Source organism: Eubalaena glacialis, chromosome 1, assembly GCF_028564815.1.
Source record: "Eubalaena glacialis isolate mEubGla1 chromosome 1, mEubGla1.1.hap2.+ XY, whole genome shotgun sequence".
Taxonomy (NCBI): domain Eukaryota; kingdom Metazoa; phylum Chordata; class Mammalia; order Artiodactyla; family Balaenidae; genus Eubalaena; species Eubalaena glacialis.
The window spans coordinates 27,116,953-27,138,326 of NC_083716.1; the positions used below are offsets into that span (position 1 = coordinate 27,116,953).

The window sequence follows — 21,374 nt, forward strand, 5'->3', positions numbered from 1 at the left end:
TTAATTTATCTTTGATGTATGCTTGGATTTTAATCTATTAGGTTTGTCTAAATCAAGGCACATCAATTAACCATTGGATCTATTCCTGTTTATTACTCTCATAAAATATAAAGCTATCACTTTGAAATTTAAAATCCAGAATCTCCTGTGGTTAGCACCGTTACTACTAACAGCAATGTAGAGTTTTTCTTTTTTTTTTTTTTAATTTTATTTTATACAGCAGGTTATTAGTTATCTATTTTATACATATTAGTGTATATATGTGCCAATCCCAATCTCCCAATTCATCCCCCCCACCCCTGCCCCCCCGCCAGTTTCCCCCCTTGGTGTCCATACGTTATAACAAAGACATTTCTATCACTCAGGAAATTCCAAATGTTTTAGGAGCTTTGCGCCAAGACAGAAACCTGAGAATAAAGACCAAACATATTTATTATACATATATATATATAAATTGCTCCAGAAGAGAGAAGAGTATTGTGAGTATTGCACACACAGGTCCCACTCTGGCCCCCTCCAACTCCTAGGCTCCTTTCCCTGATCACTGTGTCCTAGAAACAATTTTCAGCCTGTGTCAGTCACACAGAGGCCCTGTCCAGATGGTGCCCATGCCTCCAGGCCTGGGTGGTCTGATGCCTGGAGGGCTGACATAGGTCCCCGAGGTGGGGTAGGGGGTGGAGTGCCTGGGTCCCATAGAATGTCCTCATATCGGCTTAGAACTGGGCCAGAGGGTCGTCCTTGAGTCCCAGTCTGCTCCAGCAGGGCTCTGAGCAAGCCCACAGTGAGAGGGGGCTCTGCCCCAGGCTCAGGGAATGGGGCGGGGGGCTCCAACTCATCTGGGAGGTGTGTCCGCAGTAGAAGCAGGAGCTCAGCTGGAGCTAGGTCTGGTGGGCACAGGCGGCAAAGGAGGGGGAGGTGAGCATCAAGCCGGCGGTGCCGGGCAAATTCGGCCAACAGCAGTTTGAAGATCTCACTTCGAAGCAGGGGGCTGGAGGGGCTGAGGGCCAAGCCAGCCTCTAGAGCCCGCTCCCACTCTTCCTTCTGCACCAGCTGCCCCACAGCTTGGAGCACAGCTTTGGGCCGCCCACTGCCCAAGAGCAGGTCTAGCTCCAGTGCTTCAGGCCTAGTCCCCTCCTCACCTAGTACTTCCAGGGCTCGGCGATAGAGGGGCAGCCCTGGGCCCCCTGACCCCCAGCCAGGCCCGCCCTGCTGCTGTGCCAGCTCCACAAAGGGTGGCAGCCACCGTGGCTCCAGCCGGCAGAGGCATCGGCACAGGAGTTCAAAGAGGGGCAGTATCCCACTGGGTGGTTCCTTTCCACATGTTGTAACCCCAAGTACCTTCTTCCACACGTCAGGGGGAGCTTGGGACCTCAGCCTGCCATTCCCATCTGGCTGGAGCTGCAGGGCCCTGAGGATGGCACCCCAGGCTGCTGTAGGGAGGGCTTGGAAGATGGTGTTGAGCTGGGCCAGCTGGTCTCCCATCAACTCAGTCCTCAGCAGCCGTGCCACTTCGTGCTCTGCCAGCTCAGTCCAGCCAGCCTCCTCATCATCCCCAGCCACCAGCTGGGCTTTAAGCTGCTCTAAGCCCCGGTAATCCCGAAGCTCAGCCCTCAGTGTGGTCAACAGTGTTGATGGGGACACGTGGCCCTGGAGGATGGAAGCCAGGGCCTGAGGTGCCCGGAATGTGCTGTTGTGTCTCAGTTCCTCTGGGGTGAGCCGGGCACCCCGCAGGCTCCGCCGCTGGTAGTACTCGCAGGCCTCCTCAAACACCAGATCTTCAGCTGAAGGCAGCTCAAGGCCTTGTGGGGCTTCCCAGCCTACTCGAAACAGACCCACGGCTGAAAGCAAACGAAGACCCCCTTGGGTCTCCAGCTCTTCCTCATTTTCCATGCCAGGGGCTGGGGGTTCCAGCAGATGTACTCGGTCTGTACTTAGGACCTTCCTTTCTAGCAGCTGCCCACTGCCCATGTCCAGCAGTTCCAATGTGGAGCCCAGCACACAGGCCAGAGTGCCACGAAATGTGCCCAGTGCTGCAGACCCTGCCAGGCTGGCAGGTGCCTCCTGAAGGGTGCCAACAGCCCGGGTACCACCGTGGGGCTGCACCAGGCTCACAGTGCCCCTGAAGTCAAGCCACAGCAGGCCCTGGGGAGTTGGGGCCCAGGTGTGTACAGTTAATGGCTGCCTGGGGGACAGCAGCCCAGGAAGGCCTCGGAGCAGGGTCCTGAAGTCCCATGGGTCCCCTCCTCCAGGATTCAGGCTTTTACTGTGGGAGAGGCCAAGACATGGGGCAGCCACCACCACCTTGCCCTTGCGTGGGCTCCAGATGAGCAGAATGTGGCCCACGCCAGGCCAGGTGGTGGCAGTGGGCACCAGGAAGAGGTCCTTGCAGGAGGTCAGAAGCCCGAAAGGGGGGCAGTTGTGCAGCAGGATGTGTGTACGGCCCAGGTTGGTGCCGGCCTCCCCGCTGGGCTCCAGGGTCCGGACGCACACACAGTGGCTGAAAGCCACTGCGGGAGGCCCTTCGCGGCCCTCAGCGCCGGCCTGACGCTCCTCGCACCACACCAGGCGGCCTCGGGGCGCCGCCACGGCCACCACACGGGCTCCACCGCCAGGACACAGCTCGGTGCTCTGCAGCAGCCGCCAGCCGGGCCCCACCCCCGCGCCCCACACCTCGGCTAGGCCACTCTCCCACACTAGGACTAGCGCCGGTCGCGCCGGCCACGGTAGGAAGAAGGCGTCTAGCGGTGAGGGCTGGCCAGCCGGCCAGGCACGTTCCAGTTCCGCGCCGGGTCCACGCACCGCGACCAGCAGTTGCGGGTCCGGTGCCCCCGGAGGTCGCAGCAGCAGCAGGTGGCGGCCGTCCGGGCTGCAGCGAACTCGGACGGCTGGGTCCCCGGCCAACAACTCCCGGAGCCGGGCCGCGCCGCTGAAGTTGTTCAGGTCCGAGAGCAGGCGCAGAGTTCCCGCACGCTTCATGGTGCCGCCCGCGCCGGTGCACGCTCAGGCCCGCCGCCCCGTGGGGCGAGGCCCGGCTCTCGGTGCCGGGTTCCCAAGGGAGGTCAAGACTCGGGTTGAGACTTCCGCTCTTCGTTGATGAGGTGAGCCAAAGCCCGGCTGAGTCGGCCCCGCCCAGCCCAGCCCCACCCCTCACGGCTAGCTCGCGACTGGAGCCGGTATATGCCCTGCCGGCACAACACCGCCCACCAGGGGCGGGGCCGCAGGAGCCTCGCGGGGGTGGAGCCGGGGAGCACACAATCGTCTCAGCGCTCCGACCTCGCGAGTCCTGGAGAAGCTCTCAGAGACGGGATGTAGGCCCGCTGCTTCAGGCCCCAGGTAACCGCGGAGTGGCACAGAGTATGACTAAGGTATCTGGCTTCCAGCCCGCCCAGCGTCCAACTACCAAGGCTTCCCTTCCCTCCACGCCTCGCTCTCTCATCCCAGTTTATTCATGAAATTTTTATTGAGCACCTACTAAGTGCCAGGCTCTGAGTAGACAACCCTGAACAAAAGAGAAAACCTCAACTTCATGGAGATGACAAACTAGTGGAAAAAATAATAATAGCTAGTACTTCCATAGCCCTTACTGTGTGACTCCCCCACCCCACCCCGCCTTTTAAAGATAAGGAAAATGAAGTACAGAGAGATAAAGTAAATTGACCAATATCACACAGCTATTAAGCAGTAGAGATACAGGTGGGATTTCAACCACAGGCAATCTGGGTCCAGGGTCAATGCACCAAACCACTGTATCAACAGTTCACCCAAACTAACATTTTGCTAAAAAACAAAATTAACACATACTTTAATGGCACTGAGTCTGTGTGTAATCTCTTTAGCACCTACAAATTGATATGCAGGAGTCCTTTCCATCCCAGATTGCCTTCTCAGGTGCTGTGGTATTCCCCTCTCCTCCTCCAGTCCCTCCTTCATTAGCTTGCCCCTCCCTCCCTTTCCACGCAACTTCCCTGAGAACGGCATCCATTTCTGTTTCATCATCCTCATTCTGTCCTCTTGCTCTCAGCATAGAAAATACTCCCCAGCCTGTCCTGTCTTGGAAGTCACTCTTTCGTTCTCATCTCCCCCAGCCTTTACTCCTATCACTCCCTCTCCCTTTCATTTCACAGTCAAGTTTCTTGCAAAGATCTAGCATTTGTTGCCTCTACTTTCTCTCCTTCCATTGATTTCTCAAACCAATACTTACCCGAAGTACATTTTCCTGAGGTCTTCAAGGCATTTTAATTTCCTTTTCTCTTTTGAGACATTTGACAACTTCCTTATTGAAAGTCTCTCCTGTAGTTTCCACAGCATCTTTCTCCTCTAATTCTCCTCTTTTTTAGATAGCGCTGTCTTCAGAACTTTTTTTGCCATTGGTTCCTCTTTCTCCACCATCCTTTAAATGCTGGTTTTAAATTCCATTTTGGGCCCTTTTATCTTTTTTCCTCCCCATATTATTAATATTTTTTTAGCCCTCTTCCTAGGCCATTTCTTCCCTTCTCATGGCTTGAACCATTACCACTAGGACAATGGCTCCAAAATATTTATCTACACCCCAGAGATCTCTGCTGAGTTCCAATGAAGGTATCCAAATGTCTACTAAATATTTCTGCCTGGATGTCTCATAGACATTTCAGTCTCAACATGTCCTAAACATCATCTTCCTCCCCAAATTTGCTCCTCCTCCAGCTGTTCCTAGTTGCCATGGGATTTCTTTCATTGTTATAGCCTCACTTAAAAAAAAAAACACTACATTTAAAAAATTGAAGTATTGTTGATTTACAGTATTGTGTAACACTACATATTTTCTGAGTATTTTTAGCCGTATTTCTTTTTCTTTTTTATAAGTTTATTTATTTATTTATTTATTTTTGGCTGCATTGGGTCTTCATTGCTGCACGCGGGCCTTCTCTAGTTGCGGCGAGCAGGGGCTACTCTTCATTGTGGTGCACGGGCTTCTCATTGCGGTGACTTCTCTTGTTGTGGAGCACGGGCTCTAGGCGCACGGGCTTCAGGAGTTGTGGCTCGCGGGCTCTAGAGCGCAGGCTCAGTAGTTGTGGTGCACGGGCTTAGTTGCTCCAAGGCATGTGGGATCTTCCCAGACCAGGGCTTGAACCCACGTCCCCTGCATTGGCAGGAGGATTCTTAACCACTGCGCCACCAGGGAAGTCCCTTTAGTCATATTTCTGATGGATACACACGTGCATATTTCTGATGGTTACAAAAGCATGCATATACGTATACGCCACTGTATTTTTAATTTTTTCTTCCCGTTTTATTGAGACATGATTGATGTACAGCATTGTAAAAGCTTAAGGTGTACAGCACCATGATTTGACTTACATATTACCACAATGAATTTAGTGACTATCCATCATCTCATATTGATACAAAATTAAAGAAATAGAAAAAAAAATTTGTTTTCCTTCTGATGAGAACCCTTAGGATTTACAGCAGTGTTAATTATACTTATCGTGTTGTACATTATGTTGTATCCTCACTTTTAGAGTAGAGCCTGGCACAAAGAAAGACTTCAATAGATGTTTGGTGAAAGAATGAGTAAGCTTGAGTAGGCACATGTTTGTGTGTGTGATACCACTTAGGAACCTTTTAAGAGTTACAGAATAGTTACAGAAATACAGAAAAAAAAATGAAATTTACTAGAAGAACATTGGTGTGGGGGTGGGTCACAGAATCTGCAGGAGACAGGAAGAACAGGCTTGGAAAATGTGCAGGAACCCAAACTCTCTGAAGACCAGGAAATAGGAAGCACAACTGTTTTTTTGCAGGAACCATACAGCCAGGACACCACAGCCCCTGGTGCTGCATGACTTGGTCACTGCATTTGTGGACAGCACCTGTTATGAATGAATTCTGACCATCTTTTCATCTCTGCATCTCTTGATCAAGAGCTGAAGCCCTTGGAGGTTGCACCTAGTGGCCAAGCTCAGGTCACATGAGCTCACTTATCTTGGTTGCCCAGGGCCTGGTTTTCCATCAAGACTCTACCCAAAGGAAAAGGCCCCCAGAAAAGGAGAGGAAGGGTTCAGTGCTGGATAACCAAACCAATATAACATAGGCCTTTTATTATCCCCATTTTCCAGATAGGAAACTAAGGCTCAGAGAGCTCATGTAATTGTCCAAAGTCATACAGCTAGTAGGTAGCCAGCCTGGGATTCATTTCCACAGTATCCCAGAGGTCACGCTCTTACCTACTCAGTCTGTGGACTTATAAACTTACCCTCAGCTGAATCTGTATTTAATTCACTTCCCGCCAGTGTATTGTGTTTCTTCACGTTCACACTTTCGCCTTTCCTTTTCTTCTCTCCTCTAAGACTTGACTTCATCTTCATCTTCCCCCCAAAGCCTCTGAAGATTGACAGGGAATTTTCCATTCTCTGAATTTTCAGGGCATTTACAGCTTGAGCTTGTCTAAGCTTACCTTCGATAATTCACTGTTTGATATTTAAAACATTTAATTGTATATCTATTTTTCTATCTATCATCTATCACTTTGTTACAATATAATCTCAGAATTGTAATTGTTTTTCTTTTTACTACTCCCAGAATTGGGTATTCAGTCGGTGCGCAACAAAGATGTGCTAAAAGGAAGTCAGGAATGGAAAGGGTTCTTTCAGCTGTAGAGGAGGCTTCTAACTCATGTTCAGGAACAATAGTTCTTGGGGTTCACCTCAAGATGCCTTCCTATTACCACTTCTCACTTTTTTTTTTTTTCTGTGTGTGTGGGCGCGCATGCCCGTGTGTGTGTGTGTGTGTGTGTGTGTGTGTGTGTGTATGAGGACAGAGAGAGATTTTTTTTTTTAAATTTATTTATTTATGGCTGTGTTGGGTCTTCGTTTCTGTGCGAGGGCTTTCTCTAGTTGTGGCAAGCGGGGGCCACTCTTCATCGCAGTGCGCGGGCCTCTCACTATCGCGGCCTCTCCTGTTGCGGAGCACAGCCTCCAGACACGCAGGCTCAGTACTTGTGGCTCACTGGGCCCAGCCGCTCTGCGGCATGTGGGATCTTCCCAGACCAGGGCTCGAACCCTCGTCCCCTGCATTAGCAGGCAGATTCTCAACCACTGCGCCACCAGGGAAGCCCCTGACTCTTTTTTTTATATCCTATTAGGGTACAACTTTTTACCACTAATCATGTTTTATGCCACTGTGTAAACAGACAAGAAAAATTAAAAATTACCTGGGCTTTTGGGCTATTAAGACCTCTTTCCTGATAGATCTGGGTTTAAACTCTTCTTCACCTCTTACTAACTCTAGAACATTAAGCAAGCTGTGTAATCACTCAAAACCTTTTTTTTTTGTTATCTGTGAGGTACCAACTTTATAAAGTCATTATAAGGAGACACATACACGTACGCACGCACTGCCCGGCATGTCTTTTTTTAATCTTCCATTTTGCGTGTGAGAAAACAGACTCAGAGAGGTAACTTGCCAAGTTGACACAGCTTTACACGGTACTTTGTACATAGTAGGCACACAATACGTATATGTTGATTGAATGAGTTTGTTTCCAGTCTTTCACTTACAAAGTTGCAATAAAGAGCTTGGAACATATATCTTTCCAAACTTTGCCAGTGTTTCTAGAGGATATATTTACTCCTGGAAGTGGAATTGCCGACTTCAGGGTCTGCCATATTTAAAGAAACTGCTAATTCAACTTGCATCCAGTACACTCTAGATACATGTTTCTTTTGCTAATTTCTTTCTCGCGGTGCATTTCGGGAGTCGTAGTCTTTGTGATGGTTGCTGGGAATCGTGGTCCGAGCCAGCCTCAGGCAGTCGGCGCGGGCGAACGTATCACGCGGCAGGCTTTAGGATCCTGCGGGGCACGGCGGGCCGGGGGAAGGGTCTGGGGAGGTCGGGAGCGCATCCGTGAGTCCGGAGCAGCTGCGGCGTCGGTGGCGTCGGGAGCGAGCCGTCCGGGAGCGGCGCGGGTGGTGGAGGAGGAGCCAGGGCAAGCGGCGCTCGGTAAGCGGCGCCGACCCGGGCCGGTCTCCGAACCTGGCCAACCTCTGCGGGTACTGCCATACTAGGCCTTGGCCCTGAGGCGGCCCTGGAGGCGGGGCCTGCGCTCGCTAGGGCACGACAGGGGTTATAGAGGGAGAGGCAAGGAGGGCAGCTGCTGAGGAACGCAGAGGCTGCGTGCAGCGGGGAGGCTGGGCCCGGGGCGGCGGAGCGGAGCGAGAAGCGGCTCGGTACTCCAGCTGCCGGTCCTTCTAATCCTCCAGTGCCGGTCACACGCCTCTCGCTCCGGGTCCCTGCTGGGCCCTACTGGTAGCCGAGGCGCTGACCTTTGACCCAGCACGAGGCAGACTCCGACCCTTCAGGCTACCTTGAGAGCTTTCCTCCCAGGTGTTTCCCACTCGAGTGGCCTTCTGCTCAGCCTGTCTCTGGGTGAGGGCGTGGGGCAAGACCTCGGAGAAGGGCTAGAGGAAGCCCTGTCTGCCCGAAGTCATCAGGCGTCCCGGAAGGTCCCCATCTCCTCTTTACAGTCTCTGATCGCCGGGCTTCAGCCCACCCTTTACACACAATCAGTGAAGCTACCGTGTTTTCTCTGGTTACTCCGTGTGAACCTGGGAAACGAACCTGTTTCCAGGCAAGTGTAGGGAAGAAACAGGAGATAAAAACTGGTTCCCTGGGGAAGAACTATCAGAAACTGAGGAGTGCTGCCTTTCGACATGGGGAAGTAGAAACTTGGGCAGGCCTGGATAAATGTGGATCATCCGACCCTCCCCAATTCTTCCTCTCCAGAAAAAGTTTTGAGTTCAGTGAGAGCTGTTTCTTTGCTCTTCTATACTCTCTCTGACTTTGTAAACCAGGGAAAATAGGGTTTGTGTCCCTGCTCTTAGTTTAGCACAAGTTAATTGGAATTATTTTGGGTGTACCTTCAGTTGGTCTTGTGTGCACAGTAGTTCCTATGTGAGGGCTTCTCCAGATATCAGATCAATCAGTCTAGAGAAAGGTGGATACTTCTAGTTAGGATTGTGAAGGGGGACTCTCATTCGTTCCTTAATGAATAAGGGAACCTTTAAGGTATTTTCATTGGGTGTTTAGACATTATAATTCATACACTTGTTCGACATTTGAAGAATAATAATAGTAATAAAACCTCTTGAAAACTCAAAGCAGTGTTATGAAAGTTCTACTTTTACGTAGAGCCAAGTTCAAGAATCCATAAAATTTGGGGAAAATAACCAGATAACAAATTGATCCAGGATATGTGAGGGCACACTGTTTATTAAACACACATTTATTGAGCACTTATTAAGTTTTCTTTTTAATGCATTTTTGGCTGCGCCGGGTCTTAGTTGCGGCATGTGGGATCTTTGTTGCGGCATGTGGCATCTTTCATTTTTATTTTTATTTAAAAAAATTTATTTATTTATTTATTTATTTATGGCTGCATTGGGTCTTCATTGCAGCGCGCAGGCTTTTCTCTAGTTGCGGCGAGCGGGGGCTACTCTTCGTTGCAGCGCGCAGGCTTCTCATTACGGTGGCTTCTCTTGTTGTGGAGCGCAGGCTCTGGGCACACGGGCTTCAGTAGTTGTGGCACACGGGTTCAGTAGTTGTGGCTCATGGGCTCTAGAGCGCAGCCTCAGTAGTTGTGGCGCATGGGCTTAGTTGTTCCACGGCACGTGGGATCTTCCTGGACCAGGGCTTGAACCGGTGTCCCCTGCATTGGCAGGCGGATTCTTAACCCATGTGGCATCTTTTAGTTGCAGCATGCGGACTTCTTAGTTGTGGCATGCGGACTCTTAGTTGCGGCACGCATGCAGGATCTAGTTCCCCAACCAGGGATCGAACCCGGGCCCCCTGCACTGGGAGTGCGGAGTCTTACTCACTGGACCACCGGGGAAGTCCCTATTGAGCACTTATGTAACTGGCACTGGGGTTAATATGACTATCTTTCCTCAAGAACGTCGGAGAGACATATTCACATGAAAATTGTAGTGCTGTGTGTTACATATCCATTACAAGGAATTTATATGGTGTGAAGGAAATATTACCATTGCCTGGAAAGTCAGGGAAATGTCTGTAGGGAGGAGATACTTGAGTTGGGTGTTGGAAGATGGGTAGGAGCTTGCACAAGTAAAGAAAGGCATTCCAGATGGAGACAACAGCATGAGCAAAGGCATGGTGAAAGTGTGAGGAAAAAAAAATAACATGACGTTTAAGTGTCAGAAATTTGTCCAAAACAGGATGTGTGGTGGGGAAATTGCCAGGCGGTGAGACTGAAAAGAGAGTAGGGAGCTATTGGAGTGTTTTAATGTTAGGGAGTGACAGAAGTGCAGATTAAAGTAATGAGAAATGAGGCAGTGAGACTAATTAGAGTTGTTGCAGTTGACTGAGAGTCTGAATAAAATGTGGCCGTGGGAATGAAGAGGAGGGGAATGGATTTTAGAAGTATTTCTAAGATAGCTGCAATAGGATTTAGTGACTGTTTGGGGAGAGACAGTGGGCTAAGTTTTCTAATTTGAGAAATTGGGTAAATGGGAATTTCATTGACCAGGATATGGATTAGTAAAAGTAGAGCAGATTTTTTTAAGGTTTGGGTGACTATAGAAAGACGTATAGGGGAGACAGTCTGGTATGCTGAGATCAAGTTGTTGTGGGATATGCACATGGAGATGTTACTAGGCAGCTGGAAGTAAGGAGGCCTGGTGAGCTTGATATCTTGGCAATAGCTTGGAGTAAGTGAGGACATATTTGAAAAAAATCCTGGGAAAATAATGTTTATTTTATTTCTTTATAAGGAAATATTAGAATATGCCCTTCTTCCACTTAATAGTGAGCTTCTCAAGGCAGGGGCCATATAACTCAATAATTTTGTGTCCCTTTTCCCCTTTTACAATGCCCGTGTTATTATAAGCTCTCAATAAATGTTAGTTAAGCTAGCAGGAAATCAATTTACTTTGCCAGGTCGAAGTTACCTTTTGGGCTTTCTTTAAGAAGATTATGGGAGTCTGTCTTATAATTTTCATTTCATACTTAGGTGGTATTCATGAGGCTTGTATGGGTCAACAGGAAAGGAAATGAAGAAGATATGAGTGATGTGCTGCTGCTTGAGGAAGTTCAGGGCTTGAGCAGGAGATAGACAGTATTAATTTATAAGAGGCCCCTGCTCATTGAGAAGAGGATCTTACAATGAATTCTCATTCTGGGAGATGTCAGAAAAATGTGATTTTCAATCAGAGTTTCCTGAAATCCTGTCAGTTTGAAGTTGGTTCCTCCTTCTGAAGGTGCAAGTGCATTCCTTCTTGTGTAAAATCATTTGAAAGGGAACCTGAGACGGTCATGTTTATTTAAACCTCTTCATCTGTATTATTAGTTTGTGAAAGTTGGCAGACTCAGTAGATTCTGATGGGACCAGAATGAATTCTCTTCTGTGAAGCTAGTTCACTTCTAGTAGGTACAGACTATGGCTGATATCCTTCTAGTAGGTAGACTATGGCTGATATCCAGAGTAAAGATTGCAGAAATCCTGGTTTTGCCACTTGCTGCTTAGTCTTGGGAAAGTTCCTGAGTTAATTCCGCTTTCAAGTGTAGCCTAAATACTCACTCTGAGGTGAGCACTGTTCAGAGCACACACAAGATATAGACGCTGCCCCATAGTGGCACATGTGCTTATTACTGAATCAGGCTGGTTCTATCCTAGCATCTAGAAAGTAGGGATGATGCTTGTCAGATGATGTCCTGAGTTGACTGACTTTTCTTGGATAAAGTGGGAATGTTGATATTATGGATATCAGTTTGGAGTTTCCATAGAATTTTAACTGAATCTGGATTTTGAATGTTCTACTAGTTAGCACCTGCTTTTTTTGCACTAACAAGATATTCTCATAGGGAGGAGGGCTACCAGAGAGAAAGATTTAGTGGCTGTACCACTTAAAATTCGTTACATTGGGCAAAGTAAAATCCTCATTGTAAAATTATGATATTAGTACCTACTTCATTTGCTTATTGTAAGGATTAAGTACAGCATATTTAAATCACTTAGAATAGTGCCAAGTACATAGGGACTGCTCAGTAGTGTTATGTATTATTATATACCACCTTGAGTGGGAGGCTGTGCTCTGAAAGATTTGGAGGAATGAGTGATGAATTCCATCCCCAGTAATTAAAAAAAACAGAAATGATAGAACAAAAGGGTAGACAGTTCTGGAGCCTGTGGAAGGAAAACCACATTCACAGAAAGACAGACAAAATGAAAAGGCAGAGGACTTTGTACCAGATGAAGAAACAAGATAAAACCCCAGAAAAACAACTAAATGAAGTGGAGATAGGCAAGCTTCCTGAAAAAGAATTCAGAATAATGATAGTGAAGATGATCCAGGACCTCGGAAAGAGAATGGAGGCAAAGATTGAGAAGATACAAGAAATGTTTAACAAAGACCTAGAAGAATTAAAGAACAAACAAACAGAGGTGAACAATATGATAACTGAAATGAAAAATACACTAGAAGGAATCAATAGCAGAATAACTGAAGCAGAAGAACAGATAAGTGACCTGGAAGACAGAATGGTGGAGTTCACTGCCGTGGAACAGAATAAAGGAAAAAGAATGAAAAGAAATGAAGACAGCCTAAGAGACCTCTGGGACAACATTAAACGCAACAACATTCGCATTATAGGGGTCCCAGAAGGAGAAGAGAGAGAGAAGGAACTGGAGAAAATATTTGAAGAGATTATAGTCAAAAACTTCCCTAACATGGGACAGGAAATAGCCACCCAAGTCCAGGAAGTGCAGGATAAACCCAAGGAGAAACACACAGACACATAGTAATCAAATTGACAAAAATTAAACACAAAGAGAAATTATTGAAAGCAACAAGGGAAAAACGACAAGTAACATACAAGGGAACTCCCATAAGGTTAACAGCTGATTTCTCAGCAGAAACTCTACAAGCCAGAAGGGAGTGGCATGATATATTTAAAGTGATGAAAGGGAAGAACCTACAAGCAAGATTACTCTACCCAGCAAGGATCTCATTCAGATTTGATGGAGAAATCAAAAGCTTTACAGACAAGCAAAAGCTAAGAGAATTCAGCACCACCAAACCATGTCTACAACAAATGCTAAAGGAACTTCTCTAAGTGGGAAACACAAGAGAAGAAAAGGACCTACAAAAACAAACCCATAACAATTAAGAAAATTGTAATAGGAACATACATATCGATAATTACCTTAAACGTGAATGGATTAAATGCTCCAACCAAAAGACACAGGCTTGCTGAATGGATACAAAAACAAGACCCATATATATGCTGTCTACAAGAGACCCACTTCAGACCTAGAGACACATACAGACTGAAAGTGAGGGGATGGAAAAAGATATTCCATGCAAATGGAAATCAAAAGAAAGCTGGAGTAGCAATACTCATATCAGATAAAATAGGCTTCAAAATAAAGAATGTTACACAAGACAAGGAAGGACACTACATAATGATCAAGGGATCAATCCAAGAGGAAGATATAACAATTATAAATATATATGCACCCAACATAGGAGCACCTCAATACATAAGGCAACTGCTAACAGCTATAAAAGAGGAAATCGACAGTAACACAATAATAGTGGGGGACTTTAACACCTCACTTACACCAATGGATAGATCATCCAAACAGAAAATTAATAATGAAACACAAGCTTTAAATGACACAATAGACCAGATAGATTTAATTGATATTTATAGGACATTCCATCCAAAAACAGCAGATTACACTTTCTTCTCAAGTGTACACGGAACATTCTCCAGGATAGGTCACATCTTGGGTCACAAATCAAGCCTCAGTAAATTTAAGAATATTGAAGTCATAGCAAACATCTTTTCTAACCACAATGCTATGAGATTAGAAATCAGTTACAGGGGAAAAAATGTGAAAAACACAAACACATGGAGGCTAAACAATACGTTACTAAATAACCAAGAGATCACTGAAGAAACCAAAGAGGAAATCAAAAAATACCTAGAGACGAATGACAACAAAAACACGATGATCCAAAACCTATGGGATGCAGCAAAAGCAGTTCTAAGAGGGAAGTTTATAGCAATACAAGCCTACCTCAAGAAACAAGAAAAATCTCAAATAAACAATCTAACCTTACACCTAAAGGACCCAGAGAAAGAAAAACAAACAAAACCCAAAGTTAGTAGAAGAAATCATAAAGATCAGAGCAGAAATAAATGAAATAGAAACAAAGAAAACAATAGCAAAGATCAATAAAACTAAAAGCTAGTTCTTTGAGAAGATAAACAAAATTGATAAACTGTTAGCCAGACCCATCAAGAAAAAGAGGGAGAGGACTCAAATCAATAAATTTAGAAATGAAAAAGGGGAAGTTACAACAGACACTGCAGACATACAAAGCATCCTAAGAGACTACTACAAGCAACTCTATGCCAATAAAATGGACAACCTGGAAGAAATGGACAAATTCTTAGAAAGGTATAACCTTCCAAGACTGAACCAGGAAGAAACAGAAAATATGAACAGACCAATCACAAGTAATGAAATTGAAACTGTGATTTAAAATCTTCCAACAAACAAAAGTTCAGGACCAGATGGCTTCACAGGTGAATTCTTTCAAACATTTAGAGAAGAGCTAACACCCATCCTTCTCAAACTCTTCCAAAAAATTGCAGAGGAAGGAACATTCCTAAACTCATTTTATGAGGCCACCATCACCCTGATACCAAAACCAGACAAAGATACTACAAAAAAAGAAAATTATAGACCAATGTCACTGGTGAATATAGATGCAGAAATCCTCAACAAAATGCTAACAAACAGAATCCGACAACACATTAAAAGGATCATACACCATGATCAAGTGGGATTTATCCCAGGGATGCAAGGATTCCTCAATATATGCAAATCAATCAATGTGATACACCATATTAACAAATTGAAGAAGGAAAACCATATGATCATCTCAATAGATGCAGAAAAAGCTTTTGACAAAATTCAACACCCACTTATGATAAAAACTCTCCAGAAAGTGGGCATAGAGGGAACCTACCTCAACATAATAAAGGCCATATATGACAAACCCACAGCAAACATCATTGTCAATGGTGAAAAACTGAAAGCATTTCCTCTAATATGAGGAACAAGACAAGGATGTCCACTCTCGCCACTATTATTCAACATAGTTTTGGAAGTCCTAGCCACAACAATCAGAAGAAAAAGAAATAAAAGGAATACAAATTGGAAAAGAAGAAGTAAAACTGTCACTGTTTGCAGATGACATGATACTATACATAGAGAATCCTAAAGAGGCCACCAGAAAACTACTAGAGCTAATCAATGAGTTTGGTAAAGTTGCAGGATACAAAATTAATGCACAGAAATCTCTTGCATTCCTATACACTAATGATGAAAAATCTGAAAGAGAAATTAAGGAAACAATCCCATTTACCATTGCAACAAAAAGAATAAAATACCTAGGAATAAACCTACCTAGGGAGACAAAAGACCTGTGTGCAGAAAACTATAAGACACTGATGAAAGAAATTAAAGATGATACAAACAGATGGAGAGATATACCATGTTCTTGGATTGGGAAATCAATATTGTGAAAATGACTATACTACCCAAAGCAATCTACAGATTCAATGCAATCTGTATCAAATTACCAATGGCATTTTTTTTTACAGAACTAGAACAAAAAATCTTAAAATTTGTATGGAGACACAAAAGACTCTGAATAGCCAAAGCAGTCTTGAGTGAAAAAAATGGAGCTGGAGGAATCAGATTCCCTGACTTCAGACTATATTACAAAGCTACAGTAATCAAGACAGTATGGTCCTGGCACCAAAACAGAAATATAGATAAATGGAACAGGATAGAAAGCCCAGAGATAAACCCACGCACCTATGCTCAACTAATCTATGATAAAGGAGGCAAGAATATACAGTGGAGAAAAGACAGTCTCTTCAATAAGTGGTGCTGGGAAAACTGGACAGCTACATGTAAAAGAATGAAATTAGAACACTCCCTAACACCATACACAAAAATAAACTCAAAATGGATTAGAGACCTAAATGTAAGACTGTACACTATAAAACTCTTAGAGGAAAACATAGGAAGAACACTCTTTGACATAAATCACAGCAAGATCTTTTTTGATCTACTTCCTAGAGTAATGGAAATAACAAAAATAACAAATGGGACCTAATGAAACTTAAAACCTTTTGCAAAGCAAAGGAAACTACAAACAAGACAAAAAGACAACCCTCAGAATGGGAGAAAATATTTGCAAATGAATCAATGGACAAAGGATTAATCTCCAAAAATATGTGAACAGCTCATGCAGCTCAATATTAAAAAAAGAAACAACCCAATCAAAAAATGGTCAGAAGACCTAAATAGACATTTCTCCAAAGAAGACATACAGATGGCCAGGAAGCACATGAAAAGCTGCTCAACATCACTAATTATTAGAGAAATGCAAATCAAAACCACAATGAGGTATCACCTCACACCAGTTAGAATGGGCATCATCAGAAAATCTACAAACAATAAATGCTGGAGAGGGTGTGGAGAAAAGGGAACCCTCTTGCACTGTTGGTGGGAATGTAAATTGATACAGCCACTATGGAGAACAGTATGGAGGTTCCTTAAAAAACTAAAAATAGAATTACCATATGACCCAGCAGTCCCACTACTGGGCATATACCCAGAGAAAGTTATAATTCAAAAAGACACATGCACCCCAATGTTCATTGCAGCACTATTTACAATAGTCAGGTCATGGAAGCAACCTAAATGCCCATTGACAGACGAATGGATAAAGAAGATGTGGTACATATATACAATGGAATATTACTCAGCCATAAAAAGGAACGAAATTGTGTCATTTGTAGAGACGTGGATGGATCTAGAGACTGTCATACAGAGTGAAGTAAGTCAGAAAGAGAAAAACAAATATTGTATATTAACGCATATATGTGGAACCTAGAAAAATGGTACAGATGAACCGGTTTGCAGGGCAGAAATAGAGACACAGATGTAGAGAAGAAACGTATGGACACCAAGGGGGGAAGTGGCCGGGTGGGGGTGGGGATGGTGGTGGGATGAATTGGGCGATTGGGATTGACATGTATAGACTGATGTGTATAAAATGGATAACTATTAAGAACCTGCTGTATAAAAAATAAGTAAAATAAAATTCAAAAAAAAAACTGTAAAAGAACAGAAGAGTGGTGGCCTGTCCTGGAGCTCTCTATGAAGGGAATTTAGAGAGGTGGCTTCAAGAATGAAGGCCTCACTTTATTTTCATTTTGGAGGTATAAAAGACTTGGAGTGACTAGCAGTAAAAATCCATTAAAATGGAAAGGAATTATATGCTGGTTTTAGAGCCAATCTATAGGGTGCAATTGGGGGAACCTGTGTCCCATGCTACTGAGAGAAGGTATGGCAGGGAATCATGTGGAACAGCAGTATGTGAATGCAGCAAGTGAGCTAAATCCTTGGGGCCTTCAGAAAGGAAGAGACATGTTAGGAGCTAGTCTGAGAAACGAAGGGTTGGTATTTGGAGGTAGAAATGCCCTGCATTATAGTGCTGGTGTTTACCTTGGGAGTGTGGGATGCCTTGTAGAAGAACATAGGGAGCAGATAACTTTTGCCTAAAGATTTAAAAAAAAACCCTCACATCTAGAGGAACTAGGGAACTTTTTTTAGGAGAGTCCTGGAGGAGGCTATTTCTGGCTTTATAAACATATTGCCCCCTCTTGTGTGTTGGGTGAATGGCTCATTGTCAGACAGTGGAGTGGTAATATCTGACTCAGCCACATCTCCTGGGCAGACAGGATTTTCATCTCCTTCACTAGGCATTGTGGATTACTATAGTCAGTGTGTTTTGTAGTGATCCTTCACAGATGGGCAAACTGCGGCTAAGATCCTAAGGAAAGGGGATGCGTTGGTGAGTTAGTATGGGGAGAATGAGCTGGAAGTAGGTAAGGATTGCTCCAGTGCCTTTTCTAGAGATGGCAGAAGTTTTATTCATCCTCTCAAAATCATCTGTCCAGATGCTCCTTTCTTTTGAAGGCCTGGTTTAAGGCTCAGATGAGTACTTCTCAAACTTTAGTGAGCATCAGAATTATTTGGGGCAGGGTTTTTCAACCTCGGCATTATTGACTTATTGGGCGAGATAATTCTTTGTTGTGGTAACTGTCCTGTATACTTTAGGATGTTTAGCAGCATCCCTGGCCTCTACCCAGTAGATGCTAGTAGTACCTCCCCTCCCAGTTGTGACAACCAAAAATGTCTCCAGGCATTGACAAATGTCCCCTGGGAGGCAAAATTGCCCCAGTTGAGAACCACTGACTGCAGTGATTATTAAAAATGTAGACCTCTAATCCTTATCTTGAAAAATCTGTTTCAGTAGTGGGGAGGGGGGCTTAGGAGTCTACATTTCCAGGAGGCATGCCAGGAGATTCTGAAACATGTGATCACAGCTCTGCAGGGGTAAAGCATTTTTCACAATATCTTTCCATTCATAATGAAGTTTTGGTGGAGAATTATCCTCAGAGCACTGACTTAGCTCAGTTAAAATAGTATCAATTAAATCCTGTAGTGGATATCAGTGTATTTCAGCCTTTTAAAAAATTTTTTCTGTTTACCATATTGAATGCATCTGTCAACTTGAATAGAAACTCAGATTCCTCTCTAGTTTTTCCTTCTAAGTTTTCTACTACTTCATTAATTTGTCTATCTCTTTTTCACTTTACCATTATCAATATTTATATACATATGCATGTATCAGACAGTTATCTTTTACTTCCTACCATGGCACATCTACCTACGGGCAAACTAGTGATGAAACTCAAGATATCTGGACATTCCAAAGTTTGTTCATTAAGGTCAGCGAGCATATACTTTTCCTCCTCACTTACCTGGAACCTCTTCAGTTTCTCTGCAGATGCTCAGCTTTGTTTATGTGTAGGTTACTCTACTTCTGCTCATTCCTGCTCAGTATAGTACAGTGGTTAAGGGCTGAACTCAAACATCAGGCTTTCTGGGTTTGAGTCCCTACTTTCACTTATCCTGGCAAATTTTTAAATTTTTGTTTTTTAACCACTTCATGCTTTAGTTTTCTTATTGTAAAGTTCCTGGATCATAGGTTTGTTGTGAGGATAAAATGAATTAATGTATATAAAGTGCTTAGAACAGTGCTTGGTATGTAGCAAGTACGAAATAAGTGTCAACTCTTTGGTGGTTATTTTAGATCAGTGTCCTATGTGTGCAAGGTGGGGTCCCTACTAGCCTTTGTTCTAGTGTTCTGCATGGGTATTGTTAAATTTTCATATACATATATGAGCACATGCATTATTTTAGATTGAGGAATAGTGTACATAATGTGAAGTGTATGACTTGATAATTCTTTTACACATGTACATATTTATGTGACTTCCACTCAGGTCAAGATAAAGCACATTTCTGGCACCTCAGAAGGCTTCCTTGTGCTCCTTCCCACTCATCTCCCCACCCAGGGTCACCACTATTCTGATGTCTGTCACCATAGACTAATTTTGCCTTTTTGAGTTTCATATAAATGAAATCATTAGTTTGTACTCCCTCCCTCCCTTTCTTCCTCCCTCCCTTCCTTCCTTCCTTCCTTCCTTCCTTCCTTCCTGCGTTGGGTCTTTGTTGCTGTGCACAGGCTTTCTCTAGTTGTGGCGAGCTGGGGCTGCTCTTCGTTGCGGTGGCTTCTCTTGTTGCGGAGCATGGGCTCTAGGCATGCGGGCTTCAGTAGTTGTGGCACACGGGCTCAGTAGTTGTGGCTCGCTGGCTCTGGAGTGCAGGCTCAATAGTTGTGGCGCAAGGGCTTAGTTGCTCCGCGGCATGTGGGATCTTCCCGGACCAGGGCTCGAACCTGTGTCCCCTGCCTTGGCAGGTGGATTCTTAACCACTGTGCCACCAGGGAAGCCCCACTTCAATAAGTTTTACAAAAACCTTTCAAAAAGGGAATGTTTGTACTATAGGCACTCTGGCATTTCTGTTTCTTGAACATGCCAAGTGTATTCAAATCTTGGAGCCTTTGCACTTGCCACTGCCTCTATCTGGAACACTTTTCCCAAGATTTTCACATGGCTGTTTTCTTTCTGTTATTCTGATCTCAGTCCGCATATCACTTCCCATAGAGGCCTTTAATCTGCAATCTGTTGTAGTCCCCCTAGACAATTTGTCTTCAAGATACTTTTCATTGTCTCAGCTTAACTTGTTTGTTGTCTTCCTCTACTAGAATGAAAACTCCGAGAGCAGGGATCTTGTCTGCTTGTTCACTGCTGTATCCCTAATGCTTAGGTGATCAATATTTGTTGAATGAACACCTGATCTGTGCATGTTTTTTTCTTCCTAGATGATGGGCACATTTATTTTTATTAATTTTCCTTCTTTCCCCTTCTTTTCTTTCTCTTCTCCTTTTTCTTTTCTTATATACTGGTTGAAATGTTTTGGGATGTTTACCTCAGCATCTACCTACACTAGTGTTTTGGAGAGTCCCTGAACAGTGAAGTGAGGGTGATACTTGCTAATAGTCCATTACAAGTATGAACCTAGAACTCCAGACCATTACATTGAAAGCCTATAGAGAGCTGTTCCATGCCCTCCCCGCCATTTATTGAAATATAATTTACATATAACATTGTATAATTTTAAGGTATATAATATGATGATTTGATATACATATATATTGTGAAATGATTACCATGATGAAGTTAGTTAACACATCCATTACCTCACATAGTCACTTTTTTTTCTTTTTTTGTGGTGAGACCATTTAAGATTTTATCGGTTTTTTGCCGCAGACGGTCCTGCTGCCGCCGCTGCCTCAGGCTGCTGCCGGTGAGTTCCGGTCCCATCCGCGCTGCCGCAGGGAGGCCGCGCCGGCGAGCCGAACCAATGCTGGATCTGGAGGTGGTGCCCGAGCGCTCTCTGGGAAATGAGCAATGGGAATTCGCGCTGGGAATGCCTCTGGCTCAGGCAGTAGCCATTCTTCAGAAGCACTGTCGCATCATAAAAAATGTCCAGGTTCTCTACAGTGAACAGTCTCCTCTAAGCCATGACCTCATCCTTAACCTGACTCAGGACGGGATCAAACTACTGTTTGATGCTTTCAATCAGAGACTTAAGAATCCGCCTGCCAATGCAGGAGACACGGGTTCGAGCCCTGGTCCGGGAAGATCCCACATGCCACAGAGCAACTAAGCCCATGCGCTACAACTACTGAGCCTGCGCTCTAGAGCCCGCGAGCCACAACTATTGAGCCCATGTGCCACAACTACTGAAGCCTGCGTGCCTAGAGCCCGTGCTCCCAACAAGAGAAGCCACCACAATGAGAAGCCTGCGTGCCACA

The 21,374-nt window shown here is 44.7% G+C and overlaps 2 protein-coding genes across 7 annotated transcripts in view; one reads left to right on the top strand and one right to left on the bottom strand.

Moving 5' to 3' along the window:
* Positions 1 to 468: 468 nt before the first annotated feature.
* On the bottom strand, positions 469 to 3,072 carry HPS6 (HPS6 biogenesis of lysosomal organelles complex 2 subunit 3). The gene has a single exon (XM_061193933.1). The coding sequence runs from the start codon at positions 2,974 to 2,976 to the stop codon at positions 565 to 567; it is 2,412 nt and encodes an 803-aa protein (XP_061049916.1). The 5' UTR covers positions 2,977 to 3,072; the 3' UTR covers positions 469 to 564.
* A 4,792-nt stretch (positions 3,073 to 7,864) lies between these two features.
* Positions 7,865 to 21,374, top strand: part of ARMH3 (armadillo like helical domain containing 3) — a 175,105-nt gene continuing 161,595 nt past the window's right edge. For 3 of the 6 annotated variants that reach the window (XM_061193947.1, XM_061193979.1, XM_061193954.1), the window contains exons 1-2: positions 7,865 to 7,980; positions 20,827 to 21,049. In XM_061193947.1, coding sequence (XP_061049930.1) covers positions 20,968 to 21,049 — 82 coding nt within the window. In that variant the 5' untranslated portion in view covers positions 7,865 to 7,980; positions 20,827 to 20,967. The remainder of the gene's footprint in view (positions 7,981 to 20,826; positions 21,050 to 21,374) is intronic. The other 3 variants (XM_061193961.1, XM_061193998.1, XM_061193971.1) reach the window with 2 other exon arrangements.

Coding starts and splice junctions, on each gene's coding strand:
- HPS6 (XM_061193933.1), bottom strand. CDS start 2,976: ATGAAGCGTGCGGGAACTCTGCGCCTGCTCTCGGACCTGAACAACTTC.